The sequence below is a fragment of the Penicillium mononematosum genome (assembly GCF_028829835.1).
Source record: "Penicillium mononematosum strain IBT 11891 chromosome Unknown utg000005l:1.0-9366267.0:1.0-9372171.0, whole genome shotgun sequence".
In the NCBI taxonomy this organism is placed as follows: domain Eukaryota; kingdom Fungi; phylum Ascomycota; class Eurotiomycetes; order Eurotiales; family Aspergillaceae; genus Penicillium; species Penicillium mononematosum.
In genome coordinates this window covers 2,950,145-2,975,819 of record NW_026643275.1, presented here as the reverse complement: position 1 = coordinate 2,975,819, position 25,675 = coordinate 2,950,145, and the positions used below count along the sequence as shown (strand labels likewise).

The 25,675-nt window shown below is 48.9% G+C and overlaps 12 protein-coding genes across 12 annotated transcripts; 5 read left to right on the top strand and 7 right to left on the bottom strand.

Annotated features, from left to right (window-relative positions):
- Nucleotides 1-179: 179 nt before the first annotated feature.
- N7519_009221 (fatty acid desaturase) lies at nt 180-1,911 on the bottom strand (the record flags this gene model as incomplete). Its single annotated transcript, XM_057295994.1, has 2 exons — nt 180-1,644; nt 1,709-1,911. The coding sequence occupies 2 exons, from the start codon at nt 1,909-1,911 to the stop codon at nt 180-182; spliced, it is 1,668 nt and encodes a 555-aa protein (XP_057143876.1).
- Nucleotides 1,825-4,441, top strand: N7519_009220 (phosphoribomutase PRM15; the record flags this gene model as incomplete). The annotated part of the gene is made up of 9 exons (XM_057295993.1): nt 1,825-1,912; nt 2,025-2,182; nt 2,236-2,280; nt 2,335-2,413; nt 2,468-2,787; nt 2,946-3,149; nt 3,203-3,492; nt 3,551-4,227; nt 4,281-4,441. The coding sequence occupies 9 exons, from the start codon at nt 1,825-1,827 to the stop codon at nt 4,439-4,441; spliced, it is 2,022 nt and encodes a 673-aa protein (XP_057143875.1).
- A 418-nt stretch (nt 4,442-4,859) lies between these two features.
- On the bottom strand, nt 4,860-5,172 carry N7519_009219 (uncharacterized protein; the record flags this gene model as incomplete). Its single annotated transcript, XM_057295992.1, has 2 exons — nt 4,860-5,033; nt 5,152-5,172. The coding sequence occupies 2 exons, from the start codon at nt 5,170-5,172 to the stop codon at nt 4,860-4,862; spliced, it is 195 nt and encodes a 64-aa protein (XP_057143874.1).
- A 1,771-nt stretch (nt 5,173-6,943) lies between these two features.
- On the bottom strand, nt 6,944-7,378 carry N7519_009218 (uncharacterized protein; the record flags this gene model as incomplete). The annotated part of the gene is made up of 1 exon (XM_057295991.1): nt 6,944-7,378. The coding sequence occupies one exon, from the start codon at nt 7,376-7,378 to the stop codon at nt 6,944-6,946; it is 435 nt and encodes a 144-aa protein (XP_057143873.1).
- A 359-nt stretch (nt 7,379-7,737) lies between these two features.
- On the bottom strand, nt 7,738-8,569 carry N7519_009217 (uncharacterized protein; the record flags this gene model as incomplete). The annotated part of the gene is made up of 2 exons (XM_057295990.1): nt 7,738-7,919; nt 7,972-8,569. The coding sequence occupies 2 exons, from the start codon at nt 8,567-8,569 to the stop codon at nt 7,738-7,740; spliced, it is 780 nt and encodes a 259-aa protein (XP_057143872.1).
- Nucleotides 8,570-9,326: 757 nt separating this feature from the next.
- Nucleotides 9,327-11,238, bottom strand: N7519_009216 (uncharacterized protein; the record flags this gene model as incomplete). Its single annotated transcript, XM_057295989.1, has 6 exons — nt 9,327-9,472; nt 9,519-9,996; nt 10,050-10,486; nt 10,530-10,729; nt 10,778-10,907; nt 11,079-11,238. The coding sequence occupies 6 exons, from the start codon at nt 11,236-11,238 to the stop codon at nt 9,327-9,329; spliced, it is 1,551 nt and encodes a 516-aa protein (XP_057143871.1).
- Nucleotides 11,239-11,982: 744 nt separating this feature from the next.
- N7519_009215 (uncharacterized protein) lies at nt 11,983-13,120 on the bottom strand (the record flags this gene model as incomplete). Its single annotated transcript, XM_057295988.1, has 3 exons — nt 11,983-12,112; nt 12,169-12,591; nt 12,642-13,120. 3 exons carry the CDS (start codon nt 13,118-13,120, stop codon nt 11,983-11,985), a joined length of 1,032 nt encoding a protein of 343 aa, XP_057143870.1.
- A 524-nt stretch (nt 13,121-13,644) lies between these two features.
- Nucleotides 13,645-15,478, top strand: N7519_009214 (uncharacterized protein; the record flags this gene model as incomplete). Its single annotated transcript, XM_057295987.1, has 3 exons — nt 13,645-14,182; nt 14,265-14,614; nt 14,678-15,478. 3 exons carry the CDS (start codon nt 13,645-13,647, stop codon nt 15,476-15,478), a joined length of 1,689 nt encoding a protein of 562 aa, XP_057143869.1.
- Nucleotides 15,479-16,032: 554 nt separating this feature from the next.
- Nucleotides 16,033-18,525, top strand: N7519_009213 (uncharacterized protein; the record flags this gene model as incomplete). The annotated part of the gene is made up of 4 exons (XM_057295986.1): nt 16,033-16,737; nt 16,789-16,847; nt 16,946-17,798; nt 17,845-18,525. The coding sequence occupies 4 exons, from the start codon at nt 16,033-16,035 to the stop codon at nt 18,523-18,525; spliced, it is 2,298 nt and encodes a 765-aa protein (XP_057143868.1).
- A 418-nt stretch (nt 18,526-18,943) lies between these two features.
- Nucleotides 18,944-20,072, bottom strand: N7519_009212 (uncharacterized protein; the record flags this gene model as incomplete). Its single annotated transcript, XM_057295985.1, has 3 exons — nt 18,944-19,544; nt 19,593-19,808; nt 19,864-20,072. The coding sequence occupies 3 exons, from the start codon at nt 20,070-20,072 to the stop codon at nt 18,944-18,946; spliced, it is 1,026 nt and encodes a 341-aa protein (XP_057143867.1).
- Nucleotides 20,073-20,386: 314 nt separating this feature from the next.
- N7519_009211 (uncharacterized protein) lies at nt 20,387-22,026 on the top strand (the record flags this gene model as incomplete). Its single annotated transcript, XM_057295984.1, has 9 exons — nt 20,387-20,877; nt 20,933-20,997; nt 21,050-21,063; nt 21,111-21,270; nt 21,317-21,428; nt 21,491-21,530; nt 21,576-21,755; nt 21,810-21,910; nt 21,957-22,026. The coding sequence occupies 9 exons, from the start codon at nt 20,387-20,389 to the stop codon at nt 22,024-22,026; spliced, it is 1,233 nt and encodes a 410-aa protein (XP_057143866.1).
- Nucleotides 22,027-23,185: 1,159 nt separating this feature from the next.
- On the top strand, nt 23,186-25,602 carry N7519_009210 (uncharacterized protein; the record flags this gene model as incomplete). Its single annotated transcript, XM_057295983.1, has 6 exons — nt 23,186-23,619; nt 23,677-24,097; nt 24,159-24,293; nt 24,339-24,466; nt 24,515-24,904; nt 24,954-25,602. 6 exons carry the CDS (start codon nt 23,186-23,188, stop codon nt 25,600-25,602), a joined length of 2,157 nt encoding a protein of 718 aa, XP_057143865.1.
- Nucleotides 25,603-25,675: the final 73 nt, after the last annotated feature.

Genomic DNA, 25,675 nt, shown 5'->3' with positions numbered 1-25,675 from the left:
TGGATGTAATTTACATACAAATTTGTTGGGCTTCTAAGAAAAAGAGCCACGACGCATAGAAACAGAACGCATTCAAGTGATTCATTAATATACCTCAACACATATAATGTATAGGCAGTCGTGATAACATGTTTACACAGGGAACTCGTACTTGGCCAGCAAGGAACTGACGCTTCGTATCAGTGGTGATCTGAGAAGACTCCGCCCTCGGCAATGGACTTGCGGCACTCCTCCATGAGGCGGACCTGTTTTGCGACATCACCAAGTCGGCTGATAACCTCCTTGTTGCCATCGTAGAAAGTGAAAATGGCGTAAGGGATACCAGTATCGCGGCAGAATTCTATAACGAACTTCTGCGTACGACGCAGGTTATGGCGCGGGATGCGCGGGTAGAGATGGTGAATGGCCTGGAATTGCAAGCCGCCGTGGAAGAAATCCAGCCATGTTGGACAGTCGACATCCATGGTGGTACGGAGCATCTTCTGCGCGAAGGACTCACCAACACCCAGGTCCGCGGTGGACATAGCGAAGTGGGATAAGGTGATTTGGACGTGTAGTGGGGAGGAGACGATGTGCGAGACGAGGAGGAAGATGATACGGCTGCTTGCATCGGGAAGCGTCTTGTACATAACACCGTAGCCAAACCAGGTCCAAAAGAAGACCTGTCCCACCAGCTCAAACCAAACATGCCACCAGGCGGGGCCCCTTTTAGGAGCTTGTCCCTTCAGCAGATACTCCCAACTCAAAACATACAGATTGAATCGAGCGAGCATCATAATGGGGTAGTAAGAGTAATTCTGGAATTTGAGTAAAAATCGAGCTGGGGCGTCGAAGGTCATGATTCGATCATAATACGTGCTCCGCAGACTCGTAAGGAAGCGATGCGAGATAGCGAAGAATGGGATATGCTCAATATCCGGGTCATGCTCTGGCTCATTGGTCACGATATGGTGAACGTTGTGGCTTCGTTTCCACCACCCGAGACTCAGTCCTCCGAGATAATCTGCGATGAACATTCCAATGACAGTATCCACATGGAAATTGTGTGTAATGCCCATATGACCAGCATCATGGGCGGTGAAAACAAGCTGATGCCAGAAACAGCCGAGGAAGAATGCCGAGGTCGCCCACCATCCCATACGGAGGAACATGTAGGAAAGTCCGGCGAAAAGTGTGTATCGACAGCATTCAATGAGATAACAAGAATAGTTGCAGTCGTAGAGTCCCTCGGCCTTGATACGCTCGTTCAGTTCGCGATATTTTCGTTTGATCTCTTCCTGACTTGCGGGATCCAAGGAAGGATATTTGGCAGTGTCCAAGACGATTTCCTCCCGTGTCCTCGCGTCCAGGAAGGCAGGCTTGGCCTGGGATTGCTCGGTCGAAGCGGTTCCGGTCGGTTTCCGTTGACGAACTGTGGATTTCGAGTCGACCGCATCGAATACCGGCGAGGGAGGAATCGATCCATCTTGACTGGAGCCACTGAAGATCTCTGGGGTTGTTGAATCCTCATCGCTGGAGCACGTGTCTTCGGTATAGGCGCGGAACTTGCCGCCCTGGATCGGAGGTAGGAAATTGATCCATGTTCCTTCGATTCGTCCAATCTGGTACGAGTGCATACGCTGGCGGGCTTCTTCGGAGTGCAGCCTGTAGGGGACGGGTTTCAATTAGACTGACTAGAGGTCGTGGTGTTTGCTGTCCTAGAACATACGCGTTGATCTCATCTGTCGCATCCCTGCCCACCATGTGCTTGATTGGCTTTTCCCCTCCGGGATGATATCTGATGAATGGGTCTACTCTTAGGACACGGCCCTCGAATATTATGACATGTTTTCCTTCTGCTATGAGGCCTTCAATATATCGTCGAGTCAAGAGGGTGTCCTTCCGGGACGGTCGGGATGTGGTCTTCTCCATCGTAGGTGCGGTGAGAGGGATGTGCGTAGCGTTCGACAACAACGCAGATTTACAGTGACATTGCTGAAGGTGGAAGGAAACTCACAAAATGCATACAAAATGCAAATAAACAGAAGAAACAGAAGAAACAGGAATGGGATTGAAAAGGCAGAAACGTTGCAAGGGCTATGGGGCGGAGGTGGATAACAGCGGGGACTTGATCAGCCCATGTGATTGTCCATCTTTCACATTACCAACATACCTTGAGGCCCGTACATATTTTGACATGGCAGTGAGTTTCAGATATAAACTGGTTTTGTCTAGATTATTCTAACTGTTCTATAGCAATCAATTTCCTCCTTGACCGAGCAATGGCTCCAATGGGATCAGGTCAATACAAATTTGTTTCATCTCGTGGCATGATCCCGCTGACTCGGAGATTAGGATCCTGCGACTCGCGTGGAAATAGAGCAACTGCGGGACTCTAACGCCACCGAGGAGCTGGAAAAGCGCCTTCGGAATCGTATGTCCTGTTTTAATGCCTTGGTCAGGGCGTCTCTAATCTGTATACATCTAGGTATTGAGTTCGGAACAGCTGGTCTGCGAGGCCGCATGGCCGCGGGGTTCTCCTGCATGAACTCTTTGATAGTCATACAAGCCTCACAGGGGCTGGCCAAGTTCATCCGAGACAAGCGTTCTGAGATTGCTTCTAATGGTGTGGTCATCGGACACGATGCGCGTCACAATTCTGCGAAATTCGCTGCACTCGCTGCTAACGCTTTTATCGCGCAACGTATCCCTGTGTGGTTCTTCAATGAGGAAGGCCCGACGCCGATGGTAGCGTTTGGTGTCAACTATTTCGGCGCTGCAGCAGGTATTATGGTGACGGCGAGCCACGTAGGTCTACACTGAAACTATTTGTGGATGCATTGGCTAATCGGCTTGAAGAATCCACCCCAGGATAATGGTATGTTAATCATTTCTGACGTTGTAAAATAATGGCTAACTGTTTCATAGGCTATAAAGTGTAAGAATGTTGAATGTATATCATGGAGACTGCTGACAAGACCTCTCGTAGCTACTCAAGCAATGGCGCCCAGATCAACCGACCCGAGGACGGGGAAATAGCACAGTCCATTCAAGAGAACCTCGAGCCATGGCCGACCGCATGGGCGGAATTACAGCCAGGCGAATTCCTGCGCGCGGACTCCTACCAAGAATTGCTGCCTCACTACAGCAGCCAAGTCGCAAAGTACACGGTACGTTGTGGGCGCGACGTTTCAGGGAGATCAGCCTAACATGTTCACTCTAGAAATCTACGGTGGCTGATTGGCAACCACCGAGACCGTTCGTTTATACACCTCTACACGGTGTGGGAGGATTGGTTCTTCCAAATCTGTGCCGCTCACTTGGAATCAACGAATTTTCGTCCGTTGGTGCCCAGGAAAAGCCTGATCCTGACTTCCCCACTGTGAAGTTTCCCAACCCGGAAGAGGCTGGAGCCTTGGATCTTGCTATCGAGACTGCCGATCAAGAAGGAAAGACCTTGATCATCGCAAACGATCCCGACGCGGACCGCTTCGCCGTAGCGGAGAAAGTGGAGTAAGCCTTATTCCTTTCCCAACCGCTGTCGATTCTCCACAGCTAACGTGTTTTCCAGTGGGAAATGGCATACCTTGACCGGAAACCACCTCGGTGTACTTCTGGCGTCCCATATCTTGGATTCGTTCGACGCCAGCAAAAATTGGTCCCACATAGCGGTGTTGACCACAACGGTGTCAAGTGGAATGCTCGGAAAGATGGCAGCTGCAAAGGGGATTCACTTTGCGGAGACCCTGACAGGGTTCAAGTGGATGGCTAATGTTGCCAGAGACTTAGAAAAAGAGGGAAAGACAGTTCCTTTTGCATACGAGGAGGCACTGGGATACATGTTCCCATCTGTATGCTATGATAAAGACGGCATTACAGCAGCAGCGGTTTTCCTTGCAGCGGAGGCGAAATGGAGAGCCCAGGGATTGACTGCATATGCTAAGCTGCAGCAACTGTTCGGCGAATTCGGCCACCACGAGACCTTGAATAATTACTTCCGATCACCGAATCCACAACTCACCTCAACATTGTTCCAGGGCATTCGAGGCAGTCCAGGCCTCGCGAATATGCAGTTTGGTCGATTCAAGGTTCTACGATGGAGGGATTTGACCGAGGGCTATGACTCCAGCACCCCCGATAACAAGCCGGACCTACCTCAAGATCCTACAAGCCAGATGATTACGATGTGGTTGGACGGCGGGGTCCGCTTCACTTTCCGAGGGTCGGGGACGGAGCCCAAGGTCAAGTGTAAGTCTTGCCACTCTATTTCAAACGAATTGGTTACTGACAAGTGGACACAGTTTATATCGAGAGTTGTGGAGACTCCCGCGAAGACGCCGTCAAAGCAGTGTGCGATGCATTCCTCACTATTCGGGAAGAATGGGTACAGCGCTTTACACCTTCGATGACATACAGCAAGCAGCTTTCTACATCATCTGGTGATATTCTGAACGTTGAATGAAGACGCTCATTGGATCGAGGTAGGAAACCTGTCCCGTGAATAGCTCCAATAACCGTTATTGAATATGTATCACATATTATACCTGGTAACAAGGCGTTTTGTGGAATTGTGCTTCCCCAATCTTGTCATCTTAATCAATTATATCTGTTATCTTCGTAAAATTGAATACTGGAATTCGGATTTGGATGATGGTCTCGCTAATTGTGAGCCACCCTTCCGCAACGTCATCGGCGAAGAATTTCCCCCCGACGCGCCAGGCCTCGTTCAGGGCCTCGATCTCACTATTGGTACTATCCAGTCACGCCTTGTAACCGATCGGAGAGGTTTTAGGTCTTCGTAGCAATAGGGGTTTCGGAGGCAGAGAGAGTGTGATTGTCGGTAGCAATCCATGATGCTTGGTGAGGATCATCGACCCATCTCAAAGGATGAGATCAATGTTCATCTCTTCGGAACCCACCCCACTGTAGGTTTCTGCCGAGGTCTCCTTTAAGTGGGCCTGGGAGATGGCCGCTGCCTTCCGGAGCATCCACACCAGCAACCCGAACGGCTGCTCCGGAGCTGCCTGACGACCGACAACAGGAAATTCTGACCACTAGTAGATGTTAGAATCCCGAGTTCCTAACGTTGTGTTCTTGGCTGTCCAAGGTTCGAATCATGACAAATCTTCAAAAAATGCCAAACTGATGTAGTGTACGCCATCCCGTACACACCGTAGTTGTGCTTCTGGTCATTCTTGCGTCCCCGGTGGATTCATCCTTTGATACCAACTAGCTTTCCTAAAAAAGGTATGACACATATAGCGAGATACATACCCATATATCTCAGGAGTTCGAGGATTGGATACTGGGCTGGACTAGTGTTTTCATGTCGTGGCGAGACCAACTCCAAATACGAATATCATGGTAGAGCAAATAAAGCAACTAACCATAAACATGTGGATGATAGGACAAAAGCTACTCATTTTCAGCAGTTCGGTCCAATGCAGCCTAATATCCTGCAGCAAGCCATCTAACCTGACTTCTAAAGAGCCCATGGGTGGCACTTCCGAAGTAGCCAAACCGGATTACTCCATCATCGAGAGCCAGAATAGTTGTCCGCAAATCGCCGTCATGGGCGATATGATGGATTCTTTGATGCGCGGAGAAACATATTGTTGTGATCTGACGAGGTTGAAGTCCCACGATAGTGAAAGGTGTGCAGGTCGGAAAATTCTTTCTCGCTGGACTGCATTGTTCATTTGTGAAAGGGAAATTTTCAACATTCTTTTCAACATGTAACCCTACGCAGAAATAACCTCGTCGTGGGCGTAGACTGACTGCGTTGATTTGGGCTTGTTCGAGGAGAGTATGTGGCAGAGGTAGGAAGAGGTGCACCAGCCTGTCCGGGAAATTGCTAAGAGTCTGCTTCTAGCATAATAGCTAGAGCAATCCCCACAAATTCCTTCATGTCGTCAGCATTGGTTAGCTCTCAGGGGCCGTATTGGTTCATCTGTAGGAACCTGTGACTCGACAGCTTTTGCTGTTTGTTTTTGGATCCAGTATGCACAGATGTCCCAAGTGGTATGACCACTGAGCTACTCTCTGTGTAGGTGATACCCAGGTGAAAGGACACCACTGATCGAAGGTACATGCAGGTGGTTAGGCAAATTCTAGCCAAACAGTCACGAAATGACTTTCGGTCAGGTCCGTAGGCAACCTTCAGCGATGGGTGAAAATCTAGTGACTTTCATTCCAACTGCGTTAGCCTCATAGCCTTCAAAGACAAACACTTTGCAACATGAGCATTGGGATATAGGCTGATGAGATGCCCTGGATGCCTCACAGGAAGAATCTGAATGTTGTTGCGAGACAAGACAAGACAGCAAAAGAGCATTTTGCTCTAGGGAACCAAATGGCGGCATTGAATAGTATGATCTTTGGGGATTGTCGTCATTCGCCGGGCTCCAGGCTGATGGGATTGGTTTGTGAGCTGTTTGAATATATGTGATAAAGCTGTAAGGCCTAATGAGTGCTCACTGAGAGCTCAAGGATTGTGCATTGATTCTATTGCTTGGTTTTGTTCACGCGCTAAATGTGAACTTGTGGAGGGCCATATTTGAGTCCTCATGGCTCCACTTGCAGTTGCTCATACTCTACATATCGATGAGGAGCGTGTGCTTGACGCAACATGATTAGGCCATTAGTAATGCTTGGGTTTGGTATCGGGTGCCCTTTATATGTTTTTTCCTTTCTCACTTCTTGTAATCAAGCAATCATGCGCGTAGCACGTCCCCATACTTATCGGGAGGTCTTATGCCTTAATTCTAGCGCTAGCCACCTAATAAGGTGTTGAGCAATCCAACAACAAGCTTGGCGACAATGCTCAGTAAATTTGGATGATGACGAGGTCCATAAATCTCGGGGGATTCACATTGCCCGGAGATACAATTCCGACACAAATCAATATTCAAGGTTATTTTTGACTCAAAGTTGACATCTAGGCCTTCTCTGATACATCTTTGCTTCAACGGTCCCTAGCCGCTTTATGTGTCGGCATCTTTTTGATGAAGAGCGATGCCAACATCATGGCCCCACACATTGCACAATAGAAAATCCACATCGTGCTTAGGGCCGAAGCAGAGTCCTTGACACTCAGTGTCTTGTCTATATTTTTGTCTGCTCCATCATCACTCTCTAGCGTAAGTTTTCCGCCATGTAGGTTCTTCTGAAGCAGCACGGAGCCAATCACAATAGAAATGCTACTGCAAAGACTTCTCATGAATGATGATGCGGACATGGCCGCTGCAATATCGACCTGCTTCACATGGCTTTGTAGTGCGATCATTGGGCTTTGAAACAGCGGGCCAGCTCCTATGCTGACAATGATCTGGAAGATGATTATCTTGGGCCAATCGATCCCAAAGCCAAGACAGATAAATAGGCCGGTTCCCAAGGTCATGAAGCATGTCCCAATCCAAATGGGCCACTGGTAGTCTCCTTTGCGTCTGACATACCAGCCAGTGCTTATCGTAAAAACGGAAAGCGGCACGACCAAAGCAAGGAGGCAAACACCAGAAATAATAGCGTTGAAGCCCAATACCACTTGAAAGTAAAGAGGGAGGAAATAGTCGTATGAGATGAAGACGAAGCTGTGCAGACAGAGAACAGAAATAGAGGCGCAATTGGTTCGAGAGGACAATATTCGGCCTGGGATCAGTGGGTTTGTCGCGAAGCGGGCTTCATACAATATGAAGAGCCCGAGGATAACCACGCCAAACACCAACAGGCATATCACCATGGCACTTGCCCATGGGTCTCTTAATCGGAAGCACCGACCTCGAGACCATATAGTAAGCATACGGTACCGCCAATTATCAACAGAGAGCCAATCCAATCAAGAGACTTCAGGCCATCCATTATGGGTATCGTTTTCGTTTTCGATTTCAATGCGAAGAATAGCACACCGAGGGATAAGCCGTCAAAAGGAAGATTGATCAAAACTGCGAGTGGGTCAGTGACCAGCCACAGACAACAGAGCGCAAGATAGCTTACAACACCACCTCCAACCAATAGTTTGTGTAAAGACACCACCAAGAATAGGCCCGAAGCTGCTCGAAATTGCCCAAACAATACCCGTGAGGCCATAGTATTTGGCCCTGTCCTTTACCTCGAACATATCCCCAATAATGACTGTCACCATGATCAGGCAACCGCCACTGCCCAGCCCTTGTACAACTCGTCCGCCAATGAGCAATCCGACAGACTTTGTGAGGCCGCAAACCAAACTACCTCCTAAAAAGGCTAAGTTCGCAAGCATGATGATGGGTTTCCGGCCGAAGATGTTCGAGAGCTGGGCCCATATTGGGACGGAAGCGGTACTGGATAGGGTATATGCGCTCCCAATCCAGGCATATTCCGCGGTACTGGCGTTGACTTCCTTCGCAATTGTTGGAAGGGCTGTAGCCACGATCGTCACGTCGAGGGCTGAAAGGAATAGAGCCAAGCATAGTGAGAACATGACGCCTCGTCGGCGTAAGCGTCCCATGGTCGCGCCAGTGGGCTCGAAGATGCTGGTTTGGTCGTCGACTTCGACTATTTCCGTGTTCTTGTCACCTTCGGGCTCTTCATGATGAGGTTCCTTGGCGTCCATGATGAGGTCTTGCGCGAACAAAGCTCCCCACACCAATTGTTAGCAGGTGTCATGTATTCACCAAGTTTAGTGTTTTGGTAGTGATCTGCACTTGATTGAATTCGAACAGTTATATGCCCCAGAAGAAAATAACGGCCTGAGTTAACTGGCTTACGATTGAGCACCACTTGTTGAACCGAGCCGGTCGCGAACTGACCCGAGCCGATTCGGTTCACCCAGGCACGAGATACGAGCTGGAACCGAGTTGGGGGCCCTTTTCAAGTGTCTGTTAGGTCAAAAGCAACTAACTGGTCAAGGTTAGATCAGGGTCCCTTGAGCGCGCTTGGGGCTACAAGAGTTCGATCTGTTTACTTGGCCATTATCTCACGCAAATACCCATCTCCCTTGTTTCGATGTCCAGGCGACAACCGCCTTTTTGAACCAGCGGAAGACCAGATGACGCTGGAACTGATAGGGCCAGACGGAGCTTTAGAAGGAACCTTGCGACAATATAGTGAATGAGAGCCAGCCTTGTCAATAACCATTGGGATTGCGATGATGAAGCTAATAGTGGATCTTTCGAGGGAACACCTGAATATACATGGTGGGAAACGAAACATAACTTGAATTGTCAATACACCTATGTCAAGAGTTTTTGGCGAATCCATGCGGTCTAAATTCACAAAAAATCCAGAAACACTAGGAAGCGGTTCGTCATTATCTCTGTTCTCGACCATGGGAAATACTTGATAAGTCTGGACAACCCAAAATTACATATTTACTCGTCCACGGCGAATTTACCAGTGCGCTCACGAATCTTTTTACCCCATATAAACACAGGAATTCCAAGCAGCCCGATCGCGGCAGTCAAACCCCCAAAGGTGCCGAAATGCTCCATCATAGCCACTTCGGTCAATGAATGGGCTGATGCCATAGCTAACACCAAATGAGATAATCCCACGGAACGCACAAATAATAATCAACAGCGAGCTAGCTCGCTGCGGGTAACTGTCGAGCAGATATGTGATGGCTACAATATTCGCACCGACGAAGGTAAAATAGTAAGCAGCAACGGCCCAGGCGTAGACAAACCAGTGGTAAGATGTTGGATCGGTGGCACCGAGTCCATACAGTACTGCAGTGAATACACCGATAATAATGGGGAAGATGAGTGGTAGTAAACGAATTTCGGGCTCATGAATGCCGTTTCGTCTTTTGGCGAACCAGGCGATGAGCCTGTCTGAGCCGAAGCCGAAGACGGGCAGGGCTATTAGGGATGTGATTATTTGGCCACAGTTGATGTAGCTTGCGGACTTTTCCGGCCAGTAGTACGACGAGGTGAGAATGGTTCCGTAGGTGGTGCCAATGGCGATGTTGACACCCAGAGTGAGGCCATTCAATGCCATAGCCCAAAGAACATTGGGGAACAAAAGCAGTTGAAAAGTTTGCTAGGCGAAGCTTTAGTCTAGTGTAGCTCTTGTGTGAAGTTTTCAAAACTCACGAAGAATGTTTTCATTCCCATGCGCCACTCAGGCGAGCCAATCCAAAGCCGAAGATCGGATCGCCAAGTACGAGCCTCGTAGGTGACAAAGTCAAGGGCAGGCCTGTCTGTCACCACTTTGTGAGTGCGTTTGGAGAAGTTTTCATCCGACTCTTCTCCCACGCCTTCAGTCGACTTGTTCTCTTGAAAGGAGGATCGTGGGCGGAAGTACTTTGTCTCGGGGACGAAGACGAATGCCATCACCAAGGAAACCCCGGAAAGACAAGCACCAAGCCCATACCACCATTCAGGTGTTATAGCTCCAGCGATTGGACTGGCGAAGAGAACCAAGACAGCAGTTGCGATCGTCTGAATTGTCTGCTGAACCATGAGGAACGTGCCCCTTTCGTGAAGAAAAAAAGATTTCCTAGAGTTACGGAGCACGGTCAGTTTTCGCGCTCTGCTAGGCATAGGAGACTCAAAGTGGATTATTGCGCTTACCTGAGTGATCATGGGAAACAAGAGCCTCACTCTGGCCAGCAGCGAGGCCAATAAGCATACGCGCTCCGAGGTGCCACTCGAAGTTTGTTGCAAACGCACACAATATAGCACCAACGAGCATAATAGCAGTTGCGACGAGGAGAACAATGCGACGACCCACTGCTATGGCTATCGGCATCCCAATCAAGTTGCCGATGCCCCTAATTATCATTAGGCGAGGTATAGAGATGGACAGGAACTTCACTCACATAGTCAGTGTAGGGTAAGTCATGAGAGAGGTAATGTCGGCATATGTCTTGCCAGCAGTTACATATCCAGGGATGTAAAAGGCAAGTAGGCCGCCAAATCCGGAGACGATGCACAACCCGATGGTCGAGACTAGACATGTTAGTCTGCCTCTACAAAACCATGTCATCAACAGGAGAATGTTCACATAGGGATATGGCAATCAGGATCATTGTCTTCCGCCATCTTGGCATGTTTAGTGGATCTGCACACCCACGGTCAAAAATTTGTGAGAGAACAAAGGTGTGTGGAAAGCAAACAAACCTCGAGGGTCACTCGTAGGGGTCGGTATATATACAATCGTCCCTGCAGTGAGCTGGACAGTTCCACTCACGTTCACCTTGGACTTTGTCACATAAATCTCCTCACCATCGTCCTCAACGTCGATATTCTCAACTTGCTCAATGGAAGAGGTTTTGGCCATGGTGTTCGCACGTTGGTGTATTCAATAGCACGGGTGTAGAAAAACTGGCATATCACCAGATCTGGGTGGGAAACGGCACAGGAAAACGAGTCAACGACGTGGTGTTTATAGTGCCCTCCGGTGATGGAGGCGCTAGGGCCATTGTTATTGAAAGGGAGTTTGCTGGTCTCCTAGATGATACGATGACCATTTAGTGACTCTGATTCGATGAAGATAATTTTCCCGTTGGGAACGTCTGCGCCCGCCCACTTGAAATTGGAAACAAATCCCCCGCAATTTCCTGCCTCGGACCCCGTGGGGGATGAGGAGGAGAGCCCACCGTCCACCCGGGCCGAGCAGGCGAATACGGGATCCAAGTTTCAGGTCCCCAGTGGCCGTGAACTCTGCCCGCCGTGGCCCATTTCAGACAGGCCGCATGATGGACTGCACTTAAGTGCAGCAGTATGAGTATTTGCTTCTGTATAGGTTCTGGTCGATGATGAAGCGTTAGGTAAATCGTTTGGTATTGGAGAATCTCGTAGCGTACATAAATTGGATACTGTGCTCATAACGCAGTGCAGTGTCTATTTTTTGTAAACGAACATAAGGATGCTTATTGTGTATCTTCATAAATTCATAGTAGCTCTATTCAAAGACCACGAGAAATACTAAAAAGCCATATTTGAAGTAGCTGAAATAGGACGTTATAGACGATGACTGCATTTCCCGTTCGGAACAGAGTCTTATGTACATCTGACCCTTCTTTCAGTAAGGCTTAACACCTGCAAGCTGAAGTACCTGGTCGGTAACAATTGGTTTCTCAAATGGCTCCGTTCTGTACTTGGGGCAAACCTCACCATTGCGCATAGGCTTTTCCTCGGCTGGACGAATATTGCTAGAGAAACATTAGTTGTTCATGCTTGAATTAGGTTCAAGGAAGGGTGGACTTACCAATGCGGCCAGTGAGTGGTGCCAGTAAAAGTCTCAAAGCATTGTGCCTTTGCTTTCAAGGCCTCTTCATCGGCAAACTTCCTTGGCGTCATGCAGATATACTGCACATGGCGAATCTGATTGCCCTCGGGCAGACAAGCATAGTGCATAGTTCGAGAATCCCAAAGGACAAAATCGCCAGGCTCCATGTTAATCTTGACTAGCTCACAGCCTCGCTCTTCGAACCACTTGATGTCTTTCTCGCTGAAAAGGAACAGGTCCATGTACTGAATCTCCGGGGGCGGAGCGTCTTCGTGGTCTGCGGACTCACGCTTATGCTCGAAGAATTCATTGAATAGATTAGAAGACCCCTTCATGAGCATTAGACCACCGTCCTTGGGGCCGTTGGGCGCATAGTTGAGGAGTCCTTGGACCGCTTGCATACTGTGTATATCATCAGAAAACAAATTCTTGAGTTCGAGGGTTTGACTTACCCCTTGCGCTCCGGGTTCTGGTCGCAGTGAGGCCAAGGGCTCCAGTTCAGATCTGTCCGGTTGGGCAAGGAGATGTTCATGCCATCGAAAGAGGAGATTAGCTCCTTGGTACCCCAGAGTCTCTCAAATGTCTCGACGACCTTAGGCTCAGTCCGGGCCTCCCAGGCCATCCTTTCATGGGTAGAGCCATAAGCAAAGTACATGCCACCTTTGAAGCTGACAGGAAGGTGCTCAGCCGTCCAAGTGCTAGGATCCTTTTCATCGAAGCCAAGTTCGAAGTTCTTCAGCCATTGGATCTGTTTGTCGCAGTAGTACTGGGCACGTTCAGGGGAGATAACATTCTTGATCAAAACACAGCCATTCTTGTGGAACTCGTCGCGCCAGTCGCCATAAACTGCATTCTTGTCGAACGTAACTAAGTCTTTCGTCTCGAAGCGAGTGGCAACCGTGCGTTGCTTAGTCTCAGCGGTGGTGGACATGGCTATTGTTTGTTTCTTTTTGGAACTTAGAGATAATTTAGGAGGTCCTTGCTCTGTGAGTTTGAGTGAGATATCTGCGTCAAGGCTTTATGTGTTGGTCAACTGGAGTTAGGAAGTAGAAAATCATTGTGACACTCGGTTCGGCTGGGCTTCGGCTCGGTTCGGCCGTGGATCCCCCACAATTCGGCCCCGGCCAATGCTCTCCGGTGCTGGTATAGTTGATGTTTCAAAGAGCTTGGGTGGGGGAGGGAAGTGGGGAGTGGGGGATATGCGAGACGTGCGAGCCGAGCACGAATATTTCTCCCTCCGATGGATACCGGCTGAGACCCCCACCTTACCGTGGTAACGGTCTCAGCGACTCCACGCGATGCGATGCAGTTTTCTGCCGTGTCCACTTTGATGTGTATGGGGGGTTTATATGTTTACTTTCTCTTTTTATCTCGTTACTTAACTCCGTGGATAAAATCTACTCCTTGCGCTTTCATTCACCCGTCAACAATCTCCTGTCATAGTCTATCACAGCGATGCCTATCCCATATCAAGTCGCCTTCAAGCCACTGACCAAGCCCGAAGTCGGTGTCAATGGCTATGTCGAGCCTTCTCCAGGAAAATCAGAGGTCATACCCAAGGGCTCTGCGCCATACAATGCCAGAAAACTTGAATCCGACGTTCGGATCGACCATGATGTCGCTATCACCGTTCGAGACGGCTGCCAACTCTACGCTGACATCTACCGACCAACGAGCGCCGAAAAAGTACCTGTGATTATACCATGGTCCCCCTATGGCAAGAAATACTCCGCGCTTGAGATGATTTTCAATGTCTGCACTTGGGCTTGTTGTCTGGAGCGCGGTGATTTAAGTGGACTGGAGAAATTTGAGGGCTTGGACCCGGCTTGGTGGGTGGCGCGAGGCTACGCTATTGCCAGCGTTGATGCCCGCGGAGCTGGTAACAGTGATGGCGATACGTGCTGTATGGGGTTGCAAGAAGCTGAAGATGCACACGACGTGATTGAGGGTCTCGCCAAGCTGGCATGGTGTAATGGCAACGTCGGCATGGCGGGTAATTCATATCTCGCTATCATGCAATGGCACGCAGCCGCTCAAAACCCGCGATCGCTCAAAGCTATTGCCCCCCTGGGAAGGATCTGGAGACATCTTTCGGGAGCAATTCTGTCGAGGTGGATGGTTCAACATGAGCAATTATGATCTGATCACCACGCTGGTCATCAAGGGAAATTCCGGGGTTGAGGACATTGCCGAAATGTATCGCCGGAGCCCACAATCCAACGTTTACTGGAACGACAAGCGGGTCGACATGACAAAGATCAACATCCCATGCTTCATTACCGGATCTGACTTCAGCCAAATTCACACCATGGGTGCCATTCGCGGATGGATGGAAGTCGGCACGGACAAGAAGTGGATCAAATGGAGTGGTTACCAAGAGTGGTTTGAGCTTTACGCGGTACCCGAGAGCTACCTAGAATTGAAGGTTAGAATCTAATTCTCCCTTTTCCCAGACTTTGCGATAAAGAGATTTGTTGACCACGAGCAGGAATTCTTCGACAAATACCTCAAGGGTATTGATAACGATTGGGAAAAGACACCCAAAGTACGCTGGACAACTCTTCCATTTGGAAACAAAGATGTCACCAGCGACATAGTCCTCCCCGATTTTCCCGTACCAAACACCGATTACCGTACCCTATACCTTACCTCAGACGGTTGCCTCTCTCCTGAACTTCCGAGTCAAAGTGGTACAGCTGTGCACAACTCGGAAGACCGATGGTCTGTCTCAAAGTTCAAGTATACCTTTACGCAGAAGAGCCGGCTCCTTGGCCTTCCCAAGATAGAGCTCTTCATGAGCTGTATGGAGCTAGATGACATGGTCGTATTTGTGCAGCTACGTAAGCTCAGCAAGGAAGGCAAAGAGCTCGGACAGCTACAATTCCCCTTCGATCGTGCACCGGTCAATTCCATGGACGAAATTGCGGAGAAAGACAGAGTGAGTTTAACAACCCATCTTGGCTCCATCGGCATTCTGCGCGCTTCGCAGCGAAAGATCGATTCGAACCGCTCCATACATCCCCAGTTTCCCTTCCACCCCCATGATGAAGTCCAAAAGGTACCGAAGGGAGAGGTGGTAAAGTTGGAGATTGGTATCTGGGCTATGGGTGTCGACTATGAGGAGGGTGAGAGTGTTCAAGTGGATATTCTGGGCCAGTACCCAGGTTTCACTGAGGTTGCAGCGTTCTCTAAGCCTAGACCTGACTACGAGATGAACAAGGGGGAGCACACCGTCCACTTTGGTGCAGAGTTCCCTAGTCGAGTCATTCTCCCTTTTGTGCCACTATAGTGTTATCTGCTCTTGAAAAATTTATTGGTCGCGTCTACTGGCGTTTCAAACTCAATCTCGATTGCGTCATGTAGAACTTAGAACTGATCAAGTTTTAAGATATCATCCCCAGGGTATGAATGTGGAGTTGTCAAAAAAGCACCTGTATCGGATTAAATAGACTAGGTAGTGCATTTAAATGTCGAATCCGCTCCATCAAAAATCCCAGTGGAGTGCCATTCATATGTAAAATTGTCTTGATAGGCTGCGCCACGATCAGTATGTACAGTTTACCTAAATAGGTAATTGATGACTGATGTTTACACAACCTTCCAAGGTTGGAAACACTTGACCCGAAACGACAGACTTCGGCTCGGGTACACAAAATCCGGGGAAACTGCGGGGGAGACGAAGAGACGTATCGATAGTACGCATGCGCTGGCGCGATGATCTTGGCTGGGTGTATGGTAATCTTGGTATTGTTTCTTCGGGACCACTTCCTTCAAAAAAAGAAATTCCCCGGCTCGGTTCGCCAGCTTTTCGCTTTCTCTCTACGATCCCGCAAGTCGTCTTCAATGCCATTACCAAGCCATTTCGGTCTTCCCCGGTCAAATGAGACCCCAGTCCATGCCAAACAGGGACCCTCGGCAGCTAGCGGAGCTTCTACCCAAAACAAACCGGTTCGAGTGGCTCTTGCCTGTAACCAGTGTCGAAAGCGCAAGGTTCGCTGTGACGCCCATCAGCCGAAATGCCGGAACTGTAGGGTCAGGGGGGAGTTATGTGAAACGTCAGATCCCCGAAAGCCGGAAAATAGCTCTGCCGTTCGCCGCCGAGCCACCAAGCGCTGGCAGTCGAAGGTTCGGCAGGACGTGGCCCAGGCTATCCCACCAGTCCATCACTCGCCAGCGACTGTTGGTCCAGTGCCAGTTGCTCCAGATGTAGTGAGCTCTATTAATTCAGTGCTGACTCCGACCGTCCCTACCGCAGACCACCTGGTGGGTCAAGCTTCGGCGGATGTAGGACGCATGTCGAGGAGCTCCGCCATACCCGGATCATCAGTGAGCACAGATGTCGTATCAACGCGTACGAATCGAAGTGAGAGGCTAGGGGAAGATCACCTTTCATGGCAGTCCAGGGCATACCAGGAGAGCACTGCTGCTCAAGTGGAAGAAGCTACACATGGGCATAGTATAACTGAACTGGGTGGGGCCCAAACACCCGTGACACCAGATGTTGGTGGCAATGCAGATGGTGCAGCGGGCAGAACTAAGGTTGGTGTTGTTCGTATCCTTTGTGTGATTTTAACACTAGGTCTAATTGATTATGTGCAGCACATTGGCGCCAGTAGTGTGCACTGCCTCTTTAACTTTGTCGATCTGCATCTAGCAAGGTACGGCTTTAGCCAGGCTACCCCATTATTTGAACATGGCATGTTACATACTGAGGAATTTCCTATGCCTCTCATACCCAAGCTACCGCTTTTGCCAGATTGCCAAAGCCTGTCCACATACGTGGACATCTTCTTCTCGCGATTTTGGCCAATCTACCCGTGATCGATCAAGGCAACTTCGAAGCAGAGATTAGAACTATCCGAACCATACAGGCAGCCAGCCCCGAAAGCTGGCAAGAAAGAGTTACGCTGGCTCATGTACCTGCTCTTGTTTCCGCTTACGCAATTATTTCGCTTGGCACGAACGAGACATCCGAAGATCTAGAGCTGAGCTTCGACTATCTGACAGCTAGCCACAGTCTTCACGGACATTTGACTGCCATACCTTACTTGACAAGCGTGCAATCGCTATTTCTCTTGTCTCTTGCACTCAGGGCTGCTGTAAAAGACTGTCAGGCGTGGAATATCATCGGCCATGCAGTCCGCATGGCCCAGTCTTTTGGGCTACACAAATTACATGCTTCTACTTCTGCGGAAGGCCTCACGGCTGGCCCCGAGCCAGAAACCCTTCCCGAACGTGTTTGGTGGTCCTGCTTTGCTCTAGAGAAGCTCATGCAGCTAGAGTGCGGAAGACCATCTATTCTCGACAGAAGCTATGACTCACTCTATTTCTACTTCCTTGTCGACGAAGTGGCGTGTCACGTTCTCCCGTACTTCAAAGCATGGATTGCATTGAGTAGCATCATGGGTCGAATATCGAACCGTCTATACTCGCACAGATTTCAGGGCGGATCCGCTGAAATGCTCGGCGAGGTCATAAGACTAGACCAGGAGCTATTGGGGTGGGAAAAATCCCTGCCAGATTCGCTCAAGCCTTGCAACACAACTACCGGTTATACCGGAGACGATCACAGGGTCATTTCAACCTTTCTTTCCCAACAGTACTATCACGTAAGTCTTCCCCAAAGCTCGGGGAGCTTTGTTAACCAACCCGCAGGCGCAGCTCAGTGTGATGCGCTTTGCGATCATCTTCCCACAGAAAAGCATCGAGATCGAAGTGATCAAGAACAAGGACAAGCTACCAAGCCACCCTCGACTCTTAGATGGCGCATCAATCTGCGCCAATGCGGCAAGATCAATAGTGACACGGTCGCTTCAACTAGCTGATATGCGTTTACGATCGACGCTACTCGCAGCCCCTCCTACCTACTTGGCCGCGGTAGTCCTCACTCTTGGTGTCCTGAGGCAGCCTAAGAGCAGGCTTGTTAGATCTGACGTTGAGCTTCTGGCCTCTGCTACTGAGTTTGTAGAGGCCTGGTATCTTTATCGTGGATTTGGGCTCGCCGTTACCCAGACATGGACTCAGCTGCGGGAACGGATGGTTTCCATCTTTCAGCGGCAGGACGGTAGCATTCGAAAACCCTCCATGGAAAGCTCAGCTGAGTATGGGGTCGAAACGATGTCGGGGCAGCGCCAGCGACCGGGCGTCATAGGATCGAATGACCACCCATTACATTCGGGTGACCAGGTTTCACGACGTAGCCTTCAGGAGTTGGAAGCAATCGATGCGACCAACCCCAGTGCAGATCCTTTTGGAAACTTTGAATTTAATGACCTATGGAATATGACAGAATTGGACTTCGGGGCCTATGACGAGTATTCAGTCAGTGCAAAATAGTGACAAATCGATCGTCAACGATGGTCCGTCATTGAAAGTGCTGTGCCATTTTAATCTTTTTTTCTTTTTTTTCCCCCGCAAAGCATTTCAGATATTCCTGGAGGCAATGCGGTTCACGGCTAGTAGAATACCAGCGGCTATCTAGGCGGATGCGTAGGAATCGCAGCATATTCCCATAGGACCAAGGTTTCGGGATGCAGAGATACTGGGAATCATTACTGACGCAGAATGGCGTTGGTGGATGAGGGGGACCAGCATCACATGAAGCCAAGACCAGCCTTTTCTTTCAAGAGATGTCGGACTATGCAATGATGATTGAACGAACATTGAATGCTTTATTCTGACTGGAATGCATTACAAAAACAAAGGGCATCATGACTTATGACCTACTTGATCTATATCAAGCAGAACCCACAAGCTAAGCCTTGATATAAGGAATACCAGTGAGCTTAAAAGCTCTCTCACTCAAAACTGGGTCATTCAGTGGCTTGGAACGATTATGAGCATCCTCCTTCCCGTCCCGCTGGGCGACATTGGACCCAGTATGCTTCGCATTCGGCCAGTGCGTAGTACCAACACGACGATCAAACGCTTCTTTCTTGCGCAGTAGGTCGTCTTGGGTCGCGTCTGCAACAGGCATAAAGCAGGTATAGACGGCAAAGCGTGGCTGGTTCTTCTTCGGACTCAGGTTGTAGTGAGGCGTGCGTGAGTCCCAGAGAAGAAGATCACCAGGCTCGGCGCTGAGCTTTTCCCACTTGCAGCCGTGGTCTTCGAGCCATTTCATGCCGCGCTCGGTAAAGCCATACCATTCAGGTGTCCAGGCTGGAATTCTTTCTTCGTCGGCCATCGCTCTGTGAAATTGTTCGGATATGAGGTGGCCGCCTCGGCAGACGATCAATCCGCCGTCTTCTGGGCCGTTGGGAAGCAGGTTCACTAGTCCTTGCATGCAACGGAAACCATGCTTCTCAGGGTCCTGGTCCTGGTGTGGCCAGGGCTTGTTGGGAGCAATGTCAGTACGGCTAACATGGCATTAGCATACTGAACTATATGTGAGAAGGTCAACGTACTTGGGGAACTGGAAATTGATGGCATCGAAGGACACAATAAGATCCTCGTCATCGTAGATCTTCTCGAAGGCACTAACAACTCCAGGCTCACTTCGAATATCCCAGACAAACTTCTCATGAGGAAGGGCGTAGTGCAGACACATGCCCTTCTCATTGATCAGGGGAAGTTTGTCTTTGTGCACACTAGACAGATCATTTCTGTCAAATCCCAGTTCACTACATTTTTTTGGTCAGGCTTTTCCGGTAAAAATATTGCTCAAGTATAACTTACAAGCCCTCTAGCCAGGAGTACATCTCATCGGCATACTTCAAAGCCTTTTCTTTGGGAATAGCGCCTTTGACGATGGCGAAACCATCTCTGGTGAGGTCATCTCGGAAATCTCCAAAATGCCTATCGGTACCATCAACACGCATGCGACCAAAGCCATGCAAGTTTGGGTTGACCTGGGCGGTCTCAACGGTGGTTGCAGTAGTAGACATGAGGAGACTTGGTGATAACAGTGATTAATGAAACTTCAGCGTACCAGCTCCTTAAATGATTAACCGTTTTCAAGAAATCCCGTCTCACCACCACTGCCCACATGCAGTATCCAGCAAGTTACCAAGTAAGATTTGATTACTTCGATTGGTCCCCGGCTAATCAACAATGGGTTGCCGCAGTGTTCGGAAAGTGGAGGTGGGGGAATGGGGGACACGGGGAAATGGGGAAACTCAAATGTGGTCTTTGGTGGAATGGTAGATAATCAGAGTGAGGTGCCCAGGTGCCGAAAGTATCCACAATAAACATTTGAATTATGGCGCCGTTTCGTATCGTCATCGTGGGCGGTGGTATTGCAGGCTTTACGGCTGCCATTGCCCTCCGTGGACATAACAGACATATCACAATTCTCGAACAGTCGACCTTAAACAAGGAGATTGGTGCTTTGATCTCTTTGCAACCAAACGCATCGAGAATCGTGGAGTCCAAGTGGAATTTGAGCGAGGAACTCTTGGAGGCACGGCAAATGGTGGACGAAGGGTTCCGGATATACAACACTGAAGGACATCTCGTCAGCACTATACCTTTACTGACAAAGGAAAAGTATGGGGCGGAACGCCTCCTGTTTCATCGCAGAGATCTTCATGAGACATTGAAACGTGCAGCTGTCTCACCCACACGGGCAGGAGATCCAGCCATTGTGCGAGTTTCGTCAAGAGTTGTTGACTGTGATGCTCTAAAAGGAACAGTCACTCTGGAAAGCGGTGAAATAGTCGAGGGCGACTTGATTGTTGGTGCAGATGGGATGTAAGATGTGAATCTCCTTGAATAAGTACTAAATGCTAACATGAATGTTGTTTAGCCATAGCATGCTTCGAAAACATGTACTTGAAGAGACGGTCAGTCCCGTGCCGACCGGTCACTCTGGTGAGACTTATTTGAATAATATTCTGTGATTAATTTAGCTAATCGCCAATAGCATATCGCCTGATGGTTCGTTCCATGGCTCATCATATAACCAGCGAAGCTGATGTCTCTAGATACCCACAGAAATTCTTAAAAAGGAAGAACCTGACTTCTGTGCTAAGATCAATCCCCAGGAACCTTTCACGTCAATGATCGTCGCTCACGACTGTCGTCTTATTATGGGCCCCGGAAGGCAAGGCGAGGTTTATGGGGTTGTCGCTTTAGTACCGGATGGTATGTACCATTAATCTTTTTGCGGCAAAACTAACAATGAACATAGACCAAATGACCGAGAATTCTTATGCAAAACAGTCTTGGGTTGCAGAGGGAGACTTGAAAAGGATGATGGAGACTTTTGCCGACTTTCCGTCCTGGGTCAAAAATATCTTCAAGTATGATCTCAAGGCCTCTCTCTCTAGCTTTTTTTAAGAAGCCTGCTCACATTTTATAACAGACACTCGGCCGATCTGGGACTTTGGCAGCTACGGGATCTTGTAGGGTCCTCTATCAGATATTTCGTACTACACTAACAAGTACAGGACCCTTTGCAGACGTGGCACCGTGGCCGTGTACTTATCATTGGTGATGCCGCACATGCCATGTTACCGACACAAGGCCAGGGAGCCAGTCAAGCAATCGAAGACTCTGAAGCTCTTGGAGCATTCTTTGAGGAGGTCGTTGAACAACCGTCTTTAGAAATTCTTACAAAAGCACTTGAGGTAAGAAGCCCAGTAAAATGGCCATAGCCCGGTATTTACCTAAAGGAAATGCAGGACATTTTCCAGACACGCTATGCGCGTGCCTGTCTGATCCAGGCATATAGTCGGCAAGCAGCAAAGCCAGCAACAGCCCATGGAAATACAGTAGTCACAATGTACGTATGAGAACGGCCCTTGATTCAGCATAGACTAACTATCTAGGAAACCGGATGAATTTATGGACTTCAACTGCGGATATCGCGGGGCCAAAGAATGGAACATTAAAGAATAGTGAGAATATGATATAGTTATTGACAGCAAATTGTTTCTTGAATGTATTGGAAAAAGGTAAACGGATACGACAACGAAATTAGCAAATAATGTTATTCCCCTAGACACTGTAAAAGGACAAATGCCTACATAGTGAAGAGGGGAACGGAACGCTCAAGGCTGTATGCTCTACGGCATACGGGTCGATTCAGCACTCGGAGTTTGGCTTCATGCCCAATCTTGCATACAAAAGGACCCAGGAACACTGTCCAAGAAGTGGATTCAGAGAGGTGTAGGAGTGTGTATTATCGATCTGTGTCTATCTGCTACTTGTAACCTCAAAATTCCAATGCTCGCTTACATAACGCATGAACAACATAAAGCAAAAAGGCGACCTCGGGAGTGTGATGCGCGCTGATCGTAGTGGAGAGCATATCTCCCACTACAATAGGTACATACCTAGGTATCTCTGGATAAACAACATTTCCCCGCAAATGTGGAGTTGAGACTGGAGAGATTCGCATATAGCTCTGACCCTATTGGACGTTGAGTTGCCCAGGCCCGCAAAACAATCCTGTCCCGCCCATATAAACGGCACTAAGCCTCGACCTCCCCAATTCTCTGGTGCCTCGTGTCCAAAATGCGAACCCCTCGGCGCTCCTCCCGGGGTAAATCTTCCACCCATCACTGCCTGCACTGCGGTAAAGGGTATGAACGACCAGACCATTTGACGCGTCATTTAGACTCCCGTGAGTGTCTCTATTACCTAGGCAGATACTTGGCTGACGAAGTTTTGAGATCGCAACGAGAGAACATATCAATGTCGGATTTGCCAGCGCGGGTTTAATCGCAGGTGAGTCTAGGCTGTTCCAGACTAGATGGCTAAGCTTATGGAGTCAGAGATGTTCTCCAGCGACACCAAGCAGTCCACGAAAAAGATGAGAACGAGGGCAAGAAAACACCGCGTCGTGCGCGAGAGCGAGCGATCGAGGCTTGCGACGCTTGCGCGAAAGCCAAGTTAAGTTGCGACAACGAAAGACCGTGTCAGGTAAGGATGTTTGGCCCCCGACTTGGTCGCTTGTTAATTGCCACAGAGGTGCCAATCAAAGCGGGTTGAATGCGTTGCAAAACGCTCTCGCCTCAGCGAATATAATAGCGCTTCATTTCCTCAATTCTCTCCGATGACTACAACGCCAGATTCGAGGCCCTCAGATTTCAGTGTACCCCCTACAACAGAGTACTCCGGCGGCCATGAAATTTATGACGCCAATTTCGCACATGATCTTGCCCTGGATCCATTTATTCCTAGTACCGTGCCAGTATATCCTGATCTCAACAATTTCCCGGCCTTTTTTGAGCAGGTTATGCTACCAAACGTGGAAGTGGAACTCCGACAAGAAACACAGCAGCCTCGTGGCGTGTTCGACTTCATGCTTGATACAGATTTCATTTTCCCTGAAAATGATGATCTCTTTGACACAAACTTCATGCCCGATCTTGATCGAATACTAGAGACTGGGCCCTCCATCTGCGGATCTGAAGATTTACAGAATCCTCAACTTGGTGATCATGGATCGGCCAGCAGGCGAGCAGCTGCATTTCGGAAATCCTTCTGGTATGTGGAGATCTTGCGAATGATATTGATGTAGTAGCGGTCTTCTAAGCTTCATAGGCTATGGGTGCCAGAGAAGAACCAGCATGCGTTCAGTGAAGAGGGAAGAATCCCTCTCCGAGATGGGGATACAATCTCACCAAACCATCGAAATAGACTTCAGTCTCTCCAAATACCTGGAAAACTGTCTATGCAATCACGGGATGATATCTTTAAATTGGTTGTGCGAACAGCCGGCTCTCGGCTTTCGGTTTCCTCTTTTCCTTCTGCTGAGTATCTTGACACGCTGATCAAGATCGGTATTGGGAAGCGGACAGAGACAGATGCATGGATTCATCCGTACACCTTCTATGACCAGAAGTTGAGACCTGAATTGTTGACTGGTTTAGTCGCAGCAGGATGTGTGTGCTGTGGATTGGCGTCTATCAACAAAACTGGGATCGTTCTACAGGAGATTACCAGAGTATCTCTAGCACAACTTGTATGACTTGTAGCTTTGGAGATAGTTTGACTATTGGCTAACCATTTTCTTGTGCTAACAGGTTGAGGAAGATAACAGTGCCTTGCGCGATCTTCAGTGGTTACAAGCCTCAATGCTGTGGTTGGATATCGGCATCTTCTGCGGTTATCGACGAAAAATGCAAATAGCAGAAAGCTATCTACAACCGCTGTGCACTGTATGTGCCTTAAAGAACAGACTATGCTCTGAGCTAACTTCATAGGCTTTTCGACGTGCTGCGGCATTTGACAGATCCACATACTCAACCGTAACACCTTATATGGCTGGCGATGATGAACCGTCTTTGAATAATGTATGGCATGAGTGGGTAAGACAAGAATCACTTAAGCGGTATGTATCAATCTTCAACCTGTCGAATTACGTTGCTAACAGGACCAGGCTGGCATATCATCTATTCGGCCACGATGTAGAGGTTGCCATGGCTATGAACCGCCCGGCTCTTACTTCATACACCGAGCTAACATTACCGTTCCCTGCTGCAAGAGATCTCTGGCTTGCACCAACAGCTACTGCATGGCGAGATCTTTGGAATACAAAGTATCGTTTTGTCGAAGTATCGCACTTCAGTTTACGGGATTTATTATCTGATCCATCCTTAATGACGCATGTACCTATGGAGATGGACGTCGATATTGCGAGAACTGCACTATTACAGGGAATGGGTAATCAGGTGTGGGATACTCGTCAGCAGATGGTTTTATCTCAGGGGTCAAAGCCTGAAACCCGTGCTATGGCTCGACTGTGGCTACAAAGCAGACAAGATGATCTGTATGTTTACTATTGACCCCTCTTGAGACTTTTATGCTAACTGGCCAAGGTATACTACCTTAAAGTCCATACCTGAGAACCCACCGGCACCTCCACCCGTCACAACATTACTGAACGAGTTTGTAATGATGTACTTGCACTTCGATTTTGATGCCATCCAACGGTTTGTAGGTACGCTTGGGGAGCTGGATGCCCGCCGAGCATACCCGGGCCTTCGAGACTGGAGCCGTACAAAAGAAGCACGCATGGGCATCTGGCATGCCGGTCAGACTTTGCGGGCCGCACGGACTGTCAAGTCCTATCAGCTACGTGGATTTGACGCTATGACTATCTACCACGCTGCTTTGGTTTTGTGGGTATACGGGCTTCTTCAGTGTGGAGAGTTGAAGCGGCTTGAAGCCAAGACACCAATGAATGAAACTGACTTGCCACCATGCGTGTGGCTTGATGGGCCAGAAGATATGGCGACGAAAGCGTTCTTGTGTCATGGAATTGGTCGCCCGGGTCTGACAATGACCCAAGGTGGTCCCGACGGGGATACTCCAATGTTCTGTGAGCTAAGCAAGCCACGATCTGTCATGGCTGTTGCTCGGCAGGTCTTTGAAAACAATTGCCCTTGTTCTTTTCCCGAGGACCGTCTGCCACCAATGATCCAGAACCTATGTGAACTAATAGGGGATTTGGGGAATCTTCCATAATTAAGAAATAATAATGTACAGTTTGCGAGTCGACTAATAAACTAAATCAAGTAGTATCTTATATAAGTTTCAT